The sequence below is a fragment of the Homalodisca vitripennis genome, chromosome 5, assembly GCF_021130785.1.
Source record: "Homalodisca vitripennis isolate AUS2020 chromosome 5, UT_GWSS_2.1, whole genome shotgun sequence".
Taxonomy (NCBI): domain Eukaryota; kingdom Metazoa; phylum Arthropoda; class Insecta; order Hemiptera; family Cicadellidae; genus Homalodisca; species Homalodisca vitripennis.
Genome location: NC_060211.1, coordinates 30,240,961 through 30,261,987, shown reverse-complemented (window position 1 = coordinate 30,261,987; position 21,027 = coordinate 30,240,961). Strand labels below are relative to the sequence as shown.

At 34.1% G+C, this 21,027-nt stretch overlaps 1 protein-coding gene across 1 annotated transcript in view; it reads left to right on the top strand.

Moving 5' to 3' along the window:
• The first annotated feature begins 354 nt into the window (after positions 1 to 354).
• Positions 355 to 21,027, top strand: part of LOC124361918 (palmitoyltransferase Hip14) — a 40,832-nt gene continuing 20,159 nt past the window's right edge. The window contains exons 1-2 of the mRNA XM_046815982.1: positions 355 to 596; positions 10,293 to 10,427. Of these exons, the coding sequence (XP_046671938.1) occupies positions 543 to 596; positions 10,293 to 10,427 (189 nt within the window). The 5' untranslated portion in view covers positions 355 to 542. The remainder of the gene's footprint in view (positions 597 to 10,292; positions 10,428 to 21,027) is intronic.

The following is a 21,027-nucleotide window of genomic DNA, read 5'->3' as shown; positions in this document are numbered from 1 at the left end:
CACGAACCGTTACCTTTTATATGAAGCAAAGAACGAAAAATACCTGTTTATATGATTTGTTGGATCGTGCCTGGGTTGGGTGGATTCCTTCTGGTAAAAATGAAATCCAAGTCTATACCCGAGGATTCTTTGTTTATCTTAAATCAGGGCTACAATAAACAGTACTCAAAAGTACATATATATAATATGTTGGGTGAAATAGTTTTCTGATTTGTGTTTAACAAAAATATTGGACTCATATGACCTTATATATTTTTACTCTATTGAAAGAACATGAATTTTATAATCTATGACAATTGTCTGTTAAGGTCTCTAAGTCACTTGTTTAGTGAGGATTTTACCAATCGAGGAAATTTTTGTTTATCACTGTGAACGTACCTACTTTCAGCATAAATCTTGGATCATTCCGTTACTACGATTTAAAAATATTACATTGTTGTATTATTTGTAATCGTGTTTGCCGGACGATAAAAACTAAGTTTCTAGTGTTCTTGGTTTGATGACTTCATTGTAACTGATAGGAATAAATACTCAAGTCTAGTATGATACCATTAGAATATCAGTCGGCGTGTAATCCTGTTAATTTTGTGGCTCAGGTAATTGATTTTAAATTGTAGAATATTATATTATTAGTTATCAATTAATTTTACAAAATACACTACACCAGTCTACCATATAAAGTAATTTTTAAATTTAAGGAATTTTTCAGTGCTAGGACCTAGGTCTATTATAAGTATAGAATAAGTTTGATAATGTGAAGCCTGGGCATCAACAATGAACAATATCGTGAATAAAACTAAGTTTACTCAAACTGAAAGTGTACAGCAATTCAGGGCTACAGTAAGATAAGAGGCCACCACCACAATAGAATCATTTGCTTGAGAAATTTGGCAGTTATTTACTTTAGCCTCATTGAGTAGACTTAAGCGGCCTACACTTGTTATTTAGTTGTTCTTATCCAAAGGAATAATTCTATATCACAATTTAATTAGCCTAGCATATGATTCAACTTATTAGTTGTAATAATTTTAATGTAAACAATAAACACCTTGATGTTTAGACTTCTTGAAGTAGCTAATATTTTGAGACTTGGGTAGACTTTAATAAGCAGCCTACACTAGTTATTCAATTTCTATTATCGAATGGTTCCATTGTTTTTATCCGAAGGAATTATTCGATACTACAATTGATTTAACTTAGCATATGATTTCTACTTATTAGTTAGCCTAGAGTAATTTTAATAGCAATGAATGAGGAAAATATGTGAGATATTTCTCACAAGTGACTGTTTAAGTGGCTTTAACATCTGAATTTGGCACCTGGTAACCCATGGGAAGAATTCTTTACTCTATTTTACAAAAGCTATGGAAATTATAAGATTAAAGGCCGAGGTGGCAAATCACGAATTTGACATTATCAACGTATTCTACTTATCCTCCTGAACAAAAAATATATATGGTTTTAGGAGATGGAATTGACAAATAATGATTTTAGAGAGTATGTACATAAATAGTTAAATTCTTAATGTTTTAATGTTCTGTTTGTGTGTTGTGTCTGGATATCTGTAAATATTATCTCCGGATGGGACTGATAGCGTATACTGTTATCTGAGCGCTCTGGGGCAGAAGTCAGAGATAACGTGTACTGTAGGTTGGAACGAGTGAGTGCGTGACAATCATGGATCAACCATCCACTAGTTCGACCAATCGTAGTGAACTGGTGTGTCGTAAATATTATCTGCGGCTGGGACTGATACCGTATCTGTTATCTGAACGCTCCGGGGCAGAAGTCAGTGCTTCACTATATATCGTGTACTGTAGTTTGGATCGAGTGAGTGCGTGACGATCATGGATCAACCATCCACTAGTTCGACCAATCGTAGTGAATTGGTGTGTCGGAGTGTTTTGTCGGGCATGTTAAGAGTTTACGTTCGGTAAGAGTATGAGTAAGAGTTCGGTTGAAACGGGATTATTTAGTTTCTGTACATTCAGTGGAACACACTAATGGTAAGTGATCTCTATTAATGTCCATTTATATACGTACTTATATAGTGGAACACACTAATGGTAAGTGTTCTCTATTAATGACCATTTATATACGTATTTATATTAGGGGTATTCATGATTTATTAAGTTTTTTACACGGATCAAATTGGATCAAATTTCTGCTCATTTCAGTATTATTTTTCATTTACGTTTGGAAAAATGGCGCTGCATCCGATGACGTCATCACGAGGTTGAATCATGGTCACAAAAGGTCACGTGATGCCCGATGTGGATGTAGAACATGGAAATATTGCTCCGCGCTTGAACAGTTGTTCCATTTTGTATGTTCTAAAACTTCGTTATTTCTCATTTCCACCCCGTCAAACCTTATATTGTTTTGTTCTGTAGGACGATTTCAATAAGTTAATAACGCGAAACTCGTATTTTGCCGCTCCGGCCATTAATGTGACAATTACCAAAGCTATTACTCATTGATATCAAACTGGGAAAGTTATTAATATTGTTTGTTTGTTTGTTTGTTTGTTTATTATTTCAACGGCATCCGCTAAGGTTTCTTTGATATTGAAGTCAAGGTCATAGTTGGTGTTGTTGTTTTGTAATGTTAATGTTAAATTTATGTTTTTAAAATTGTAATGTTCGAGATTCTTGTAAACCGAATAACGAGTGTAGGATGCTTAAAGTTTCCTTCATGTATTGCGTATACTATAACCGAGTATAACTGATGATGAAGTGTCCCTTCAAGTCAGAGGGCTCCAACCCAAAGCTACATCTGGTCCTCTATTAGATGCAGTTGGTCCTGCACCTAAATGCAGTTGGCAAAGACGTGCTATGTGGAATTATTACCACCTTCTTTCACGCGATGGATAAACCTGAGCTTGGTAAAAAACAAAAAAATCAACCGATACAGGTAGGCGCGCTGATAACTTAGGTTACCCAGGACACAAAAAGAAGTGTTACAAAAAACAGGAACGGAGACCTACAAGAAAATCTAGCCTTTATCAAATTAAGCCTCCAATAAAAATAAAAATAGTTCAACTTAATGTTAGAAGCCTTGCAGATAAGGTAGGCCAGATTGAAATATTTGTAGACGAGGAAAAGCCGGACTTTTTTTATTATTTCAGAGCATGGCTTGGAAAAGGAAAAGCTCCAGATGACCAAACTACAAAACTACACCTTAATAGACAGGTATGAGAGAGTCAATATGAGGCTGGGAGGAGTGGCGATTTTCAAAAAAAATTCCTTTCATGCAAAAATCTTAAAAAATAAAAAACATGGAAAAGAATTATCTGAAACAAAAATTTTTGAATGTTGCGAAATCAAAATTAAACATGAGGACTGCACGTTGACAATCGCAGGTATATATCGTAGCCCTGATGGAAATATGGAAATGTTCTTGGATAAACTGAATCAATACCTAACCAAGCTTAAACCAGACAAAAAGAGATCCTTAATAGTATTAGCAGGTGACTTTAATATAAACATTCTAAACTTAGACAGGGCTACCGAAAACTTTCAGAACCTAATAAAAAGCTTTGGATTAAGAACTACATTAAATTTGCCCACGAGGGTAGCAGAAAATTCATCAACTTGCATTGATAATTTTATCACAAAAATTAAAGAAGAAAAATCCAGAATAATTGAACTATTAATTTCAGATCACCATGCAATTTATCTACAAACTTCATTTGGCCAAGTCATAATTGAAGGTAATAAAACAATAAAAATTATATCAATGAAGCAAAATAACCTGGAAGAATTAAAACAGAGACTAAAAAATGAGAAGTGGGATAGCGTATTTAGTGAGGATGATATCAATAATAAATACAAAAATTTTGTCAATACCTTTTCACATTATTTCAACATAGCCTGTCCTGAGAAAAAGATTAAAATGAAAGAGAAAACTGCATTGAAATGGACAAACAATGAAATCTTTGACCAAAAAGTAAACATGATTGAACACTATGAAATATGGAAACAAAACAAAAATGAAATTACCAAAAAAAACATATAAAGACTCCCTTCAAAGATATAAAAAATTAATTTCAGATTCAAAAGCAAGATGGTATAACCAAAGAATAGATGAAGCCGAAAATAAACCCAAAGAATCTTGGAAAATTATTAATCATTTCAGAGGCAAATCAGAAATGAAAACTAAAAATCTCATTCTGAACATAAATGGTTTCAAAATAAAAAATCCCAAAGAAACATGTGAAACGCTAAATAATTATTTCATAAATTTAGCTTCAGATATAAAAACGGATCTTGGAAACAATACAAGAATAGATAGTAACACGGAAAGATCAACAAACCATAGCCTAACCCACTTCTCATTAGTAAATGAAAAAATTCTTGAAAAATTGTTTGTAAAATTTTCCCCTAAAACATCTTGTGGTGTAGATGGGCTATGCATGAAGGCAGTGAAATATTGCAAGGATCAATTGAAAAAGCCTTTAATCAACATCATAAATGCCTCGATCCTGAGCAATACATTCCCAAATGACTGCAAGATAGCCAAGATCAAGCCGCTTTTCAAAAAGGGGGATTAGTTGGAGGTGTGCAACTATCGTCCGATATCTCTCCTACCAGTCTTTTCCAAATTCATTGAAAAAGTTGTTTGTGACCAGCTGACTGCCTATCTGGAGGAAAATTGTCTCCTGATTGGCAGGCAGTATGGTTTCAGGAAAAACAAATCAACAAAATTGGCCCTGATTGATTTTCTCAATGACTGCATCGATGCAGTCGACGCAGGGGAAACGGTGTCAAGCTGTTATGCCGACCTCTCTAAGGCGTTCGACTGTGTTGATGTAGGCATTCTGTTGGACAAACTTCAGACAGTGGGCGTTCAAAATTCTGCTCTAAGCTGGTTTTCATCATACTTGACAAACCGAAGCCAAGTAGTTGAAATCCAACACCAAAGAAAATCTGAAATTAGAAATTTTACATCGAAACCAGAGTTGATCCAGAGCGGGGTACCTCAAGGATCAATTCTCGGTCCATTACTGTTTCTGGTCTACATAAATGACATAACAAAAAGTATTCCAGAAAGCAATCTTTACATGTTTGCAGATGACACCACACTCATCACCAAGCATGCAGATCAGAATGTCTTGGAAGTTGATCTTTTCATAAAATCAAACAATTTAGCCCAATTTTTTGCCAAAAATGGCTTGAAATTAAACCCCGAAAAAACTAAATGCATGACAATTCAAACAATTCAAAAAAGAAATTCCAAATTAACAAGATCATTTGCTGACAGGCCTGTATGCATTGGTGAAACTGAGTTGGGAGTCACAAAAACAGCAGAACTGTTAGGGGTGATGTTGGACGATGGTCTTGACTGGAGTGAGCAATTGACAAAAATTGAAAATAAGCTGTCCAAGGGCGTTTTTGTCCTACGCAACCTCAGCAAACTTCAAAACCACAAACTATTTAAAAATATATACCATTGCTTGCTCGAGTCGCACATCTCCTACTCAATCTGCCTATGGGGGAATAGGGAGTCAAATCTAGAAAGGATTCTTGTTTGGCAGAAAAAGGCCATTAGGGCCTTTTTGAATCCTCCACCTAGGGCTCATTGCAGAGATCATTTCAAAAATCTGGGAATTTTAACAGCACCTTGCCTTTACATTTTTGAAATTTCGCTTTACATCAAACTCAATAACCTGGAATATGTAAACACAACACACAAATATAACACTAGACACAAAAACAATTTTTCTATACAGCACAGATTAAAGATTTTTGAAAATAAGCCAAAATATGCAGGTCTGAAAATCTTTCAATCTCTGCCTACACAAATAAAAACCATTGCTGATGGGAAAAAATTTAAGAGTGAATTAAAATCATTCCTTATCACCAAGAGTTACTACTCAATGGGTGAATTTTTTGAAAATTTTTGCCATAGACCTGCCCAATCCCAATCCTAAAACTCAAAACCCGAAAACTCCAGGAGTTCATCCCTAAATACGCCCCTCTCCCCCCAAACCAAAGTGACACTACAAGAGGCACCGTGACTCGTCCAACGCCAACATTGGTCAACTGTATATGACTTCAAGTACAAAGTAAGTAAGTAAGATTTGTACCGATACTATGTCAATAATATTGTTTACAAAATTATTTTCTATTTACATTTATCCTATTTAGTGTACCCATATGATAGAGTCTGTGAGATCATGGAAAGGGCATGTTTCATGGTCTATCTTGTGGATTTAAGGCATACAACGGGGACTGAATAAAAAAATGCTTGCAGTAGTAGAGGATGCAATAGAAATGTGGGTCTATGTGTTTGATTAGTTTTTGATCTTGTGGGCAGTACTGCGTGTATATTATACTTCCTCGGTGTTAATACATCTCACCCTGACCGTACATAACATGTGAAGCATCCAAAACAAAGCCACTAGTTACCATTAGTCACAGTCTAAACTAATTTGAGTGAATGTCAGATTGCCAAAATGCGCTGTAATTTTAGTATGAGGTAAATAATTGATTATTTATTGATCATACAAGTGATTTATTGTATATTTAGTGTTGTGCTCATTAGCCTACTCCTACGTTGGGGAGGCCTGTTATTGCAAAATTGGCTACTGTGGACCCACAACTATTTTATGTTTGATAAATCAACACTAGAATATGGTGTCTTAGTTGTTACAATAAGACAGTTGCTATGCTGAAGAAATTTAATATCATGAAAAAATTTTAATAAATCCAAATGGTACTTATCCGTAGGCCATTATTTTTGGAAGGGTTTTTCCTACCGGGAATCTAATATTAAAATAACTTAAGTATTAGAAAGAATAGACTTTATTTACATTACTGTGGATAAAGTAGATGTCATTATAATGACCGTTTCTTGTTTTCTGCCTCCCAAAAGGAAGCTATGATGAAAGAAGGAGGCCACTTTGTCCCTAACTCCTATTTGTTTTTGGGCTATATAAGTAGGTTTTGATTATTTTATCAGAAGTATGTTAGTAGTAGTACCAAATTTAAAAATAACCCTTACAAGCTCACTTGTTTGGGTACTATTTTGAGGGATATTTTTATTCTTCGCCAGAAGTGCGGCACCAATGTCTGCACTAATTGTTGGGGGTATTTCTGATCGGTACTTTCCTGACCTCAGATAACGTTCCAGATCGTGCCAATGTTTTCCGACATCAGATCACTTTGAGCGATCTGGCACATAGATATTGGCTTATCATGGTAAACCTTTCACGGATGGTCAACAAATAAGAGATTAACTGTGTTGACTACGTGGAAGATATATGTCCTGATAAACTTTCATTATTGAACATAATTCCATGTCAGGGAATACATTGATGTGTGGAACAGATATTGTTATAATTTTGTATTCCAACTAAAAATCGCTTGCAAGGATTTCAAGTGGTTCTCAGTAACTTTGGATGAATCCTGGCTCTAATTCTTTTTTGTTTGTGCTGTGAACGGAAAAGCTTAGATTAAAGATTAACTTATTTCATTTCATGAAGAGTAGTGTGACTGGAGGAGTAATTGTTGTCAAAGTAAATGAAACTATTTGTAATGTTAGTCTTAAGTTAAAATATTTTAAAAGTGTAATTACAGATGGTTGCAAAAAAGTCCCCAAATACTGGAGTTGTTAAGGTATTATTTACAACTCTTATAAGACACAGTTGGAGATGTTAGGCCAATTTTGCACTGCAGCGTTCATCAGCAGGGTGTGTATGGAAAACTAATGAATTTAGTTAAACTTCATTCAATCAAGTTCCTTCACACCACTAACTTAAAACCTGTCGTACTTAAATCGATAGTGCGTATCATGATTTACCATTGTGGGATTCACTGATCAAGCAGAAGCAAAGAATTTTACTGGATTTGGGACCTTATGAAATCATAAACATTTGTGGGCTTATCCTGTAGATATCACAGCATATTAACAAGATCTTAACTTAAAACTGCAAGGAAAACTTATACCGGCTTGTCAAAGCTTTCAAACACCATACTTATCAACTAGTATTTAGCAGCACTGAGTTGCGATCTTATTGAAACTTGTTCTAAGAATAGTTATAAACATAACATTGCTACTTCATCATATATTAGAACAGAATAGAATAAAAATGTCCAGTTGTTTCAAAACCCTTTTAACTTTGACACTTCCAGTGCCTTCTGAACCTCAAAAGTAATTCAGCTGACAAGGATCAATTTAATTAAGGCGAACTTTCAGAAATTCTTCAAAGATTACGGTATTTCCATTTAACAATTCTCTTCCAGGAAATATCTATAACCATGATTGAGATGTTTTTTGGGTTCATCTACCTGTATATGTGTGAACAAATCTTTTTTTAAATATGAAAAATGTTAAATTTATAAATAGAGCTAATCATTTATAATTAACTAATGAACACCTCAGATTGTGTCAAGTTGGCATGCCATTGGAAGTCTAAACTTCTTGACCAGGGTGGCTGATCCTCGGGTAGGTTAGGTTGGAGCAACGGTCAGGTAGTAAGGTTAGGTAAATCTTTGTTCTTTTTTCTGAAGACCAATATATTTGCCCTAGATAGGATAGGAAAATAGGGGAAGGAAAAGTTAAGATATGAATTAGACAGGTTAAAATATGGGTAGGGTACGTTATTACAGTGCAGGACAATAATTGTGGTTATATGTTTTTGTTATTTTTATACCACAAACATATCAATTGTAAGTGTTATTGGTATAAGAAATACGTTAAGAAGTAACAGAGTCACAATACAAGGTATATAAATAATATTTGGTGATAATTTTATAATAAGAATGAATATGTTTTAGCCTTTGTAGCATTACCTAATAATTCCTTGTCTTATCCCTCATTTATGAAAAATGTATAACGTTTCAAATGATCGCAGTTCTATGAGGATATAAGAGATTAAACCTAGTTACTTAATTAATTTTGGGTAAGTGTCAATATGATTATGAATTGATTAAAAATAGTGTAATCAAATCAACGTTTTTTTGTAATCACACAGAATTGTACAGATGAAGGAGCTTAGAAAACTTTTACCACTTACTAGAAATATGCGAAAACACACAATAATTTTTTTTGGGGGGAGAGGCAGGAAAATGCTTTTACGCACACAGGTAGCCAGCCTGTAGTGTGGAACTCCTACTTACGTAGAATACCCACTAAAAACCTTCTCTACTCTTAGGATTCTAGCCTGGAAACCACTTATCGCTTTCAACTTAGGGCTAGGCCTAATTTTGGCTTACGCCCAGAGGGCTCGCACCTATCTAGCCGTTCGGATCTTGGATCTGTCCCGCGTTCCGGTCCAGATCACTCTTTTTGACGCAGAGTATACCCTGTGCAAAGCTGGACCAGCAGCACCAGTAGTCCTCGCCCTCCAACATCCGGTCACAGACCGTGACCACAGAAAGTTTGAGTCACTTCAAGGCGGGGCCTTTCCCAACGCGGGCAGCGGAAGAAAGTGTGTCCATTCGGTGTAGGTACGACCGAAAGTAGCCGTGACCACTGAAAACACCCAATAATAAAGTATTAAGCAATATTATTAACAAAATATATATCAGAATCCTTTTTAAACATTTTGTTGGCATTTTAGTTTCTTATTTTTGATATTATTAAAGAGATAACCCTATTTTGTGAAATTAACAGTACACACACACTTGTATATAAATCATCTTTAGAATAGTTGTTCCTAATTTACACTGCAATGACTAGTGATTATGATAACAAAAATAATTTGGATAAATGTTTACTTTAGCCACTTCACAATATTTTTGTTTTTCCAAGAGGAAATTGCCTGAAAGCCAATGTTAATTACCCTCAGTTGTAGTTGGTAGGCCTATTCTCCCTTTTCAAGTTTCCTGTCCTTTCTTCGTGTGAAAGATAATAACTCTCTTATCCCTGCTATACCTATCTCTCCTTAGTTTGTTACCTTCCCCCAACCAGTAACCTTGATTTCTCCTGGGTCCCTAGACCAATGGACTGATTGAGATATAACCTTAATCCAAACAGTCCAATAATATTTGAGCAATATATGGTTTGTCAGCATATAAACATTTATCCTGGAAATTAATATATACTATTTTAAGACACTTAAAATTGGTTGTTATTTGTTTTAGGTTAAATGGCTAAAGTAAACATGTAACAGCATCTATATTATCAATTGAAATTTCCTTTACACATCTAGACTATTAGGAATAAACATCTTGGTCCTGAAGTATCCAAATATCTGGAATAGTTTGCCTAATGCCAAGTATCTTGAAATCTTGAAAAGATGAAAAGAAGAATCTTGAATCTTGATCATAATTTATCTGTTATTCCAGGATGCTTGCAAGCCACATTACCATGGCTGTGAAAGCAAGAATGAGGGAAATGCAATTTTCCAAGAACCAACCACTAACCTGAATTCTGCAGTTGACACGGATTGCAGCAACTTTGATATTGTTAAAGCAACACAGGTAAAATATATAATTCAATATCGGTAGTACTTATTTAGTTCTCACATAATTATTATAAATTGTAAAATAGGTGATTGGTCAAATATTTATTGATTTATATAAGAAAGGGAGGTGTACGTTCGTATACCCTCCTTGTTGATTTGCCTAGATTAACGACCCCATTATCTCAGGAATTAGTACTTATAATTTAGTGGAATTCTTATCAAGTTATATGGACATGATTTTGAATACACCCTAGCATATTCAATATATTTTACAAGAAAACGTTGAGGTAGAAATTTTGTGTCAACGTACTGCTATTTTACACATATTTTAGTTACTGTTTTTTTTTTTTTTTTTACATTTTACTTTTCAGGTGATTAACATCAAACTGCTAAGGTAGTGATGAACTAATGTAATAAAAATATGGTAAACATTTGTAAGTTGATATAAGTATTTTCTGAATAATGACACATAAAAAAAGTTTACACAGAAAATTGTCATGCATTCAAGACAACAATAGCAATAACTTTATTTATATTTTAAATTATTCAGGATCATAGTCCTGCTTTTCCTTTAATTCTTCATCCTCAATGTTCTTCAGTGTTGTAGAATGCTTTCTGGCTTAACATGTTCCTTGCTTTAATTACCTACAATAATTATTGTTGTATAGAATTTTCAAGCAGTTTCAAGTCTTTATTTCCATAATTTTATGTGATGACAGTATCAAGATATTCAACTTTAAAGGTTAAAGGTTTTTTAGTATAAAATTTACTGGTAAAAATTGTATAGTTTATTTATTTAGTTTGGGTAGGTTATTTATTATTATAAAATAAAATGATGAAAAATAAATTTGTTTAATGTCAAAATAATACTAGAAAAAATTCCAACAGTTTAGAGACCCAATAATTGAAATACCTAAAATTCTGACATATAATTTAGGCAATTTAGTTGGCGCTAGTCGTATTAAAAATAAAGTTCTCTTTGGTTGAAAATTGAGTCACCAAATAATGCAGGACCTACTTATTATTTAATGTAACCATATTTAGCAAATCCTAGTATTGTCATTCTTTTCTTGTATTGGAACCTAATTTTCTTAATGAACATTTTGCTCACTCAGTAGACGTGACCTTTAATAGTATTCTTTCTAATTCCAAAGTTTATTCACATTATTTAAACAACATATCTGCCCTTGATTTTCATGAATTTAATAAAGGTGGAAGAGGTTTATTCAGCCATCCGTAGCTTAAGCAATAGCTTTTGTTTTGTATAAATGTTCTTGTATTGAAAATTTCTATTAATCTTATAATATGTGAAGTAATAACTTTCTTGTTTAGTGAATATATTAAATAAGGTACTTTTCCTGACATTTTGAAAATTAGTGAAAAGTCATTCCTCTGTGCATAAAAAACATCAATTGTGTAATTATAAACCTATATCCATTATTCCTTAAGTATCAAACTACTTGGAATGCTTGGTTCATAAACATATTGTTTGGCACCTTGAAGCCAATACATTGCTTAGTGGCTGTCAGTTTGGCTTTCATACTAGGCAAAGTACTGTGGATTTTGTCCAGGTTTATGTTATTGATTGTTTGGGTGGCCTTGAAAAGAAAATTGTGGTTGCTGTCTGGGTGTTTGTTACTTTTTGTCCTGATGGCCTTGAAAAGAAAAAAATAGTCTCTTAAGTCTGTGGTGACTGCCCACCACATTTATCAGACCGCCGAATCAACGATTAGAACCGGTCTTTCTGATAGCCGCGTGCGGATGGAGGACCGGTGGTCTGATAAGGAGGAGTCTAGATTGAGTCAGGGGACCAGTGAGGACGTCTGATCGGCGAGTGGCGGTGGCGGAGATATTACCTGTCGCAAGTCTTAGTTTTATTATTTATTTTAAGAATTTTGTGTCACACTATGGATTGATTTAATAATCAGTGGCGGGGGGGTTAGGTGCCGGAAAAATTATGGGGGGGTCATTGAAAATTATAAATTGTTAGTATGTTGGGACGGGTTTGTTCGTGATGGGAGGTCGGCGTGTCGGTATGTGTAAATTGGTGTCGGTAAGTGTGGATTATCTTGGGCGGTTATTGAATTGTTTTACGATTTACTTTTAGTGTTTGGTCCTTAAATTACAACTTAAAATTCTTATCAAAGCTGGCAGGAGAATATTGTGTAATTAGGATTATGGTCGCTCCACGGTCTTCATCGTGCAGGCGGGTACAAGCCTAGTCCTGCGCGGTGACACGTTGCTTCCAAAAAAATCCATCCCAAATCGTCACAATTGGTAGCAGAGCGAAAACTATAAATTTTATTGAATCAAATTATTTTACATCTGTTTTCAAAATCCTTGGTTAACTAAATTCTTTAATACTTCATTTCCAAATCTTAAATAAAATTTTTTTTAATAGAACCTAAAACAAATCATTCGACATTATATAACTTTTCTAAATTGAATATGTTTTACACTTATTACTAACAAGGTAATATTTATCTATTTATTTAAAGAATATTTTATTATCAACAGATTATTATTATCGCGAAGCATTAATTAGTTTGCCTTTTAAATTGCCGTGTTGTTAGTGTTTAAACAATTATCTCCTGCCAGCAATTAAATTATTTAGCCATACTTACGATCTTTATGTATTTCATTACTTTGATTATAATACAATAATCGATATTAATTAGTTTCCAACGCTGCCGACACCACGCCGACAATGGAGAATTGGCTTACATTTCAAAATTATTTTGTTTAAATTAATATTAAAAAACCTTTCATTTTGCATTACAAACATATTAATTATGAATGATTTATTTTGGAAAGTTTTCGGCCATATTTTAATAGACATATATACGAGTATATAACTAATAAAAATGGGGAATTGGCATCATAACAAAAGTAATTACATTTCAAAATTTATTTTGTTTACATTGGTACTAATAAACCTTTATTTTGCAAACATATGAAATATTAAATATCAACACTTAAATTCGTTTATATTTGGTAATACTTCTAATAGTCACATATGTAATTAATGTAAAACAATTGTTCAAATGGCATATTTTCAAATTAAATCAAAATTTCAATTCCAAACAGCTATGCTTGAATAAGTACATATACAGACAGTACTGCTAGTCTATAAAGAATACAGAGTTGCGATTGTTGTGAAAGTTTGTATAGAGCTATATAAACGAATACAACTGGATTGAGCTAAATTTATTTCAAGTACCCAAAAAAAAACCTATAAAAATACAAAGAAAATGCATAAAATTTCATAAAATGTAAAAAAAAAAATAAGTAAATGTCAGGATACTTTCAAACCAGTAAATGCTCACTTTCACAAATTTATTTCTTTCCCATATCCACTAAACGGTGTGTTTTATTCAAGCAAGCTTTTGGAAAACACTAAATTTTATATAATTTAATCTTATTACAACAGTAATCATCATCTTATTATAATAGATATTGGATACTAGATGGCTGGTTTTCTAGTTTTACTAATTAATTAGTGATACATTTATTACTATTTATTAATTTATACATTGATGATACGTTTATTACATTAGCAGTCAATAAGGTCTCTTTAATTCAAACCATACTAGATTATTTTAGAGTTTCCGTGTTTACAAAATCGATCTTTAATGATTATAACAGTTAATACCATTTACAGGAGTAATTTCACAAATAAATTGGGAGGTATGTTTAACGGCAATATCAAGCCACAATATTGTATTTTCATACTATTCTGTTGATTGAAAACATTCAAAATTATAGCTCTCATTGAAGTATATTTAATCGTATCTATTAGGCCAATAAAACTTTATTTTAGATTAATATTGATCAAAATTATAACTTTTATTCATTCGATATAATTTTAAAACCACTAGCAAAATCAGTTCATATTATATTTTGGTTCCAGGATGGGGTGTAGTCAGTTAAAGATGGGTAAAGTTATATTATACTGGTAAAATACCATATATTTTTGTCCGCGTTATCCCTATGTTTCATAAATGTCTGCAATTCAGTATGTTATTTTCAGAGCTACAACATGCTACAAATATTAGTAAGTACAAGTTATATATTACTTCTCTCTATAATAGCAATAAAGCTTACATTAGTTTATATCCTCTTAACCAAGATTTAAAAAGGTAAGTTAACTGATGGTGCGGTAGTATAAGTTGCTGGAAATAGATATAATCTTATCGCTTTTTTTATCAGTACCGGAAGTAGGCCCTATTGTTTGCCTTCTGCTGGGATTTTTACAACATGCTTTGAGTTTACTTAATTTATTTAGTACACTCATTTCAAACTTTGGTCTTTCATATTATCGTGAGAAAATCTCGGACAGTAAACACTTGAGAAAGTGGAAGTTATGTTTGAGAGTTATTTAAAGCATTGAAAATCAATTGAATTATTGAATTTAAATTGTAACATGTTAATTAGTACATACTTAAATAATTATTGTTCTTATTTATTGTAATCTGTAGATATTGAAACTTTGGATATTTTTTTTTTCACTGGGTTAAAAAAAAAAAAGTAATTAACTTATACGATAAGTCGAGTAAAGTTATGATACAACAGTTAATGAAAATTAAAAATTAAACATTATAGATTTTCCTGTTTATTTGCGTGTTTGAAATATCTCTTATATATATGCATACTGTTGGTAATTAATGGTTTGATTTAAACAATGGCTTATTTCGCACCCGTTATAGAGATTTGTCTTTAACTAAAATTAATATATTTTAGACTCGGTATAACTCATGCAATTTAATATATTTCTTGCCTCCTATTTTTAGAAAGCCCTACGCCTCGCTCTTACATAAATTAAATGAATAATTCTCACGTAATTCAATTAATGGGTGACTCACTAGCCCGACGTTATTTTTTCTATTTAAGTAAGTTCAAAAGTTCACAATTAAAGTTGAGACAAATTTTTAGTTTTTCCGGAACTTAAAGTATGTGATTTAAAAGATAAAACCAAATCACAGCGACCTTTTTTAAATTCTGATTACCCTCTATTCCTGCTGATCGGCACAAATGATATTCTGAACACCACGCCTGTAGACATTTTAAAGCAACAATTTTGTAGCTCTATTGAAATGCATTCGACGGCTATGTCCAAATTTACACATTCTAATCTCTCAGCTTCCGGTTTATCCTCGTATTCAACGTGCAATCACACAGTTAATAAATTAAATGCCTTCAACCAGTTTTATCTTCATTGAAGTCGGTAAACAACATTATTGTTCCTACTCCCACGGTCATTTATAATCGAAAGTTATTCCATAAATTTTACCCACATTCGGACAGACTAGACAGCGTACATTTTAACAATGAAGGGTTTCTACTTTTAACAATGTTATTGAAAGATATATTAAAAAAAAAAAAAAAAACTCTTGAAACCAGTTATTAAAACCAGCTAAAATAGAATATAGACTTGTTAATTTTAAAACTGAATTAAATGTTTCATAGGTTTAATATACAGACTGTTGTTATGTTTTCTGTAAAAAAAATACTTTAATGCCAGTAAGTAATATAAAAAGGGTATCCATTAGATAAAATATGATGCATATATAAGCCTTAAGTAATAATATTACTAAATATAATAATTTTTTATCTATCCAATTGAATATTACGCTTAAAATAATTGGCCACTATAATAAAATTGAACTATCAAATGAAGCACTCAATTATTGCAGTAATTAATTAATAACAAATATATAGTAAAAAAGTGAAACATACAACAATATTAATTGGTAAACCCCCTTATGGTTACAATGGTACTGAATACCCCTCCATCTTTACATAATAAATAGTATTGTGATATTAGTATTTATATAATTTAGTAATTGATATAATTTATTTATATTGAGTCAAGCATAAATAAGATGTTAGAGTGCGAAGATATCCTCAAAGAAGACGTTAGTGTCACTGATCCACCGTATGAATGGGAAAAACGCCCTAAAGGACTGGCTTGGGTAAATCTACTAAATGCATCTCAGGCCAAAGAACAGTGCTTATGTTGGGGAATAACTCCAGCACCTAAATTAGAGAACAATCGTGTTCTACTAAAAGAGCGTATCAGTGGAGCCAACTGTCAAGCAACTGTTCTTAATCCAACAGAGTCGTTCTACTAGCCATACAACACAGACATTCAGAGTCCCGTAACCGATTGGATGCAAATAGTCCACACAATACGGCAAACCGCTGTGGGAAACCAAAATTGCGTCAGCCTTGTCGCAGATGCAGGGGACTTCACCGTCACCCTCGACATCACGCGCAATGTTGCCCTCTGTGTTAACTGATTTAATTACAGCTTTACCATCGCTTGATGGAATGTTATTAGAAAACTACTCGATTTTGTTATAAAATTTAGGGAAATTTTGATGCTAAAATTTAGCTAATCCAAGACAGCGTCATATTAGCAATTTTACCTAAAAACTACAGGTCAATTAAGAAATATCTGGCTACAAGCTATTTCATCGAAACAGAATCCGGAAAGTCTAATTACCACCGTACTCGATACTTTTCTGCCTACTAGAGCTCGTCAACAGGCCACGGTCGAACTTATATATAGAACCCAGAAACCAAATGAAACACTGGTTAGTTTTATCAATGATATCAGACCGTTAGCAGAATTGCTTATACCGGCTATTTCACCCCAGGAGATGCTTGAAATTTGTCATTACAGGAATTAACCCTCAAACCAGAGCTCGATTAGCGGGTTTTCCGGCTCCAGCCACCATTTCTGAATTGTTGAGCTTAGCCCCCCGATTACAAGTAATTCAAAATACGGAAAACCGGTTCACACAAGATTTAAATTCACCGGAGTATTATCAACAAACGGACCACAGGTCCATGGTGGACGTCAACTAAACCAATCTTATAGACAAATAGGGAGAGGCAATGTAACTTATAATCGATATCCCATACAAGATCAGCAAAATAGTTTTCATAACCGCCGCAGTCAATCGGGACAATTTACTCAAACATAGACCTCCTTTTCAAAATATGAATACAAACAATAGGAATCAACTATATAATCAATTCTCCAGAAATCAATCTCAACGTGGGTTTTTAAAACTACAAAAGAGGGTTCTAATGGGCGGAGAATCCCCTCTTCTAACTTTAACCGCCCGTTTTGATAAAATCAAAGCCAGCAGTGAAGACACCTTTCACCAAGTCGGCTCAAGCTCCTTCTTTCCCGGGAGTTCAGTTTTGTACAGTTTCCTTTGACTTTTCGCAAGTTAATCATTAATTCTTTGGTAGATTCGGGTTCTTTCATTCTCCATTATATCGAATGCCTGTTTTCAGAATTTAAAGAATATACCAAGGGTGATAAAATCTGTTTCAACCATACATGAGTCAGCCATTTCAGCCTCGGACAAAATATAATATTTAATTTAAAGGTTATATTACACTTCAAAATTTCAAACTTGTCTTGGGATTTTCCTTTTCTTGTCGCCTCAGAATTACCAATGCCAATTATTCTGGGCTGTGACTTTCTAACTAAAACTAGGGTGATCATTAATATGGCAAATAAAACATTAACTTTTCCATATGGCACTCCTTCGGTCATGTATCTCGCTCAATCAGCTGAATTACCAAGTACAACAATATGTCCAATTAAGTTTAGGGGAAAACCTCTCATCTGATCAAGCGGACCAACTGTTAAGACTAGTAAATGAGTTTCCAGAAACAATTACTACTAAATTAGGCCGTACAAATTTGGTCGAATAATCAAATCAAATTAAATTCTGATACAATCGTTAGAAAATAGGCCCTATCAGTTTGCTCCACCTAAAATGGAGGCAATCAAGGAACATGTGGATCATTTATTGGCCAACGGAGTGATTAGACCATCAATGTCTCCCTATGCGTCGCCAGCATTTTTAGTACCAAAAAAAGGCGGAAAAACGCGCATGGTAATTAACTATAGACAGCTTAACTCATTAATAGATCTTGAGGCAACTCCCATGCCAACTATAGAATCTGCTTTCCAGCACTTAGGGCAAGCTACCTTCTTTAGTTTGGTGGATTTAAATCAGACATATTTACAGGTCCCTTTACAAGAGAACTCAAAGAAATATACAGCTTTTGTTTACCTTTCGGGCAATTTGAGTACAATTTTCTGCCTTTCGGTCTTGCAAAACCGGCTCTCAAGTCCTAACACGTTTAATTGATCAAATTTTTGGAGATATAAAATACAAATATGTGTTTCAATTTTTTCGATGATTTGTGCATATACACAAACGGTACTTTTGATCAGCACTTGTGCCATCTCCGAGAAGTCATAAATCGGCTAAAGCAGGCAGGATTAACCATCAATCCAGATAAAATGACCCTGGCAGCAAATCACATCCAATTTTTAGGTCACACATTTGCCAATCATTACCGTGACGATTCACACGGATAGGTGCAAGCCAATAGTTGAGTTCCCCGCTCCTAAAAACTTGAAACAGCTAAATAGATTCTTGGGTATGACAGCCTTTTATTCTAAATTCATTAAATCATTTGCAAAAATAGCGCAACCACTTAATAGTCTAAAGAAGAAAGGTGTAAAATTTACCTGGGGGCTTGAACAACAATCCGCATTCGAAACTTTAAAAACAGCCTTGACATCAAATGCAGTTTTGAAAATGCCGGATTTTTAATCGATCTTTTGTTTTACAAACCGATGCATCAAACCTCCGCCTTAGGTGCTATCACTCAGCCAAGAATATAATGGCAACTTGATGCCAGTGGCATTTGCTTCGCGACCACTAAACAAGCATGAGCAAAATTATGACACTCTTCAACTTGAATGCCTGGCTGTTGTCTTTTGCCTTTTCCAAATTCCAACAGTATCTTGAACATAGGGAATTCCTTTTGCAGACGGATTGCTCGGCATTATCCTGGCTTTTAAACCACCCACGTCAAGTTGGAAAAATTTCTTGCTGGATTACATTTATAAATTCGTTTAAATTTCAAGTACAACATATCAAAGGATCGGATAATGTAGTTGCTGATTGTTTATCGCGCCTGTTCGAAAACAGTGAAACCAACTGAAGTGCACGCAAATAATTCATCGGAAAAGCCATCCACCTTACCACAAGTGGCACTCTTGGCAGGATTCCCAGAAATGTTTAAAGATATTGGTACTCATCAACGTGAAGACCCTGATCTCTTAAAGATTATAAAGTCGAGTAATAGGCCCACTAACTATCAACTTAGTCAGGGAGTGTTGATGTACAAAATATCGGACAGACATACACCTAGAGTGGTATTACCTTACAACTCATCGATATGGTTATTAAATATTATCATGAGTCCCCAACTGCAGCTCACTTGGGCATTAAAAAGACACAAAAGCGTATTCTTAAAATATTTTGGGCCCAAAAACTTGATACAATAATAGCAGAACCGAGTAAGATCATGTCAAATTTGTCAACGTTCCAAGCAGGCTCAAAACTCTAGAGTGGGTAAACTTGCATCGGAAGTAGTTACAAGACCTTTTGAAAAGATATTCATAGATCACATTGGTAAACTTCCTAGATCAAACAAAGGCAACCAATATCTGTTGACGGTAGTTGATGCGTTCTCCAAGTTTGTTATTCTGTTACCAGCTAGAAATGCTACAGCAAAAACTACAGTGGATATTTTGTCTAAAAACGTTTTTTCTCTTTTTGGGTTCCCAAAATTTTTAGTTTCAGATAACGTATCCCAGTTTAAAATCTAGACATATGGCAGACATGTGTATGACTTACGGTATCCAACATATTTACACTTCTGCTTACTACCCGAATCTAGTCATGCTGAGCGGGTTAATAAAAATCTTAAGGTGGCACTACGAATTTTTCACGGACATAACCACAAGACTTGGGATGAGAACATTCACTGGCTGCAGGTAGCTTTTAACTCAGCATCACATGAAAGCACTAAAGCAACTCCAGCTAGCGTATTTCTAGGCCGGGAAATACAGCATCCACTCGAATTGGCATGGAATCTCGATTCATTACTGGCGCAAGAACCGCTACAAAACAATGCAACAGCGTTGGGACAATGCACTCTCAAACTTAAAAAAAAGCTAGGTCAATTAGGGAACGCTTATACAACGCTGGTAGGACAACTACCCACATCTCACAGGGTGATGGGTTATGTTTCGAAATAATCCAATTAGTAAAGCTGCTGAGAACATCAACAGTAAACTGCTCCCCCTGTGGTCCAAACCTTGTGTGGTGGAATGCTTTACATCACCTGTCACAGCTAGACTCGTCCAATCCTACAAATGGGAAGTTTATAAGAAAGGCTCATATATCTCAATTAAAGAAGTTTTTCATGCCTAAATATTAAGTCCGTGGTAAGCGACCATATTCCTACACAATTCTCCCTAGGTGATATTAGTTCAATGTTTCTTTTCCTCTTCTTTCACACTCTAACATTCTTCTTACACATTATTACACTTTTGGGTCCTCTGTTAGCGGCTGCTTGGCACGGCTGCTGAGTCTGAGGGAGTTTTCTATGAGGGCTTCCCTACAGTGGTCTGTGGTTGATCGTTGGTGGAGTATCTAAATATACACTTTGAAACACACTATGGAGATGAAGTCTGAGTTTCCTCGGTTGGTGGGTTCTTTGTATATTGT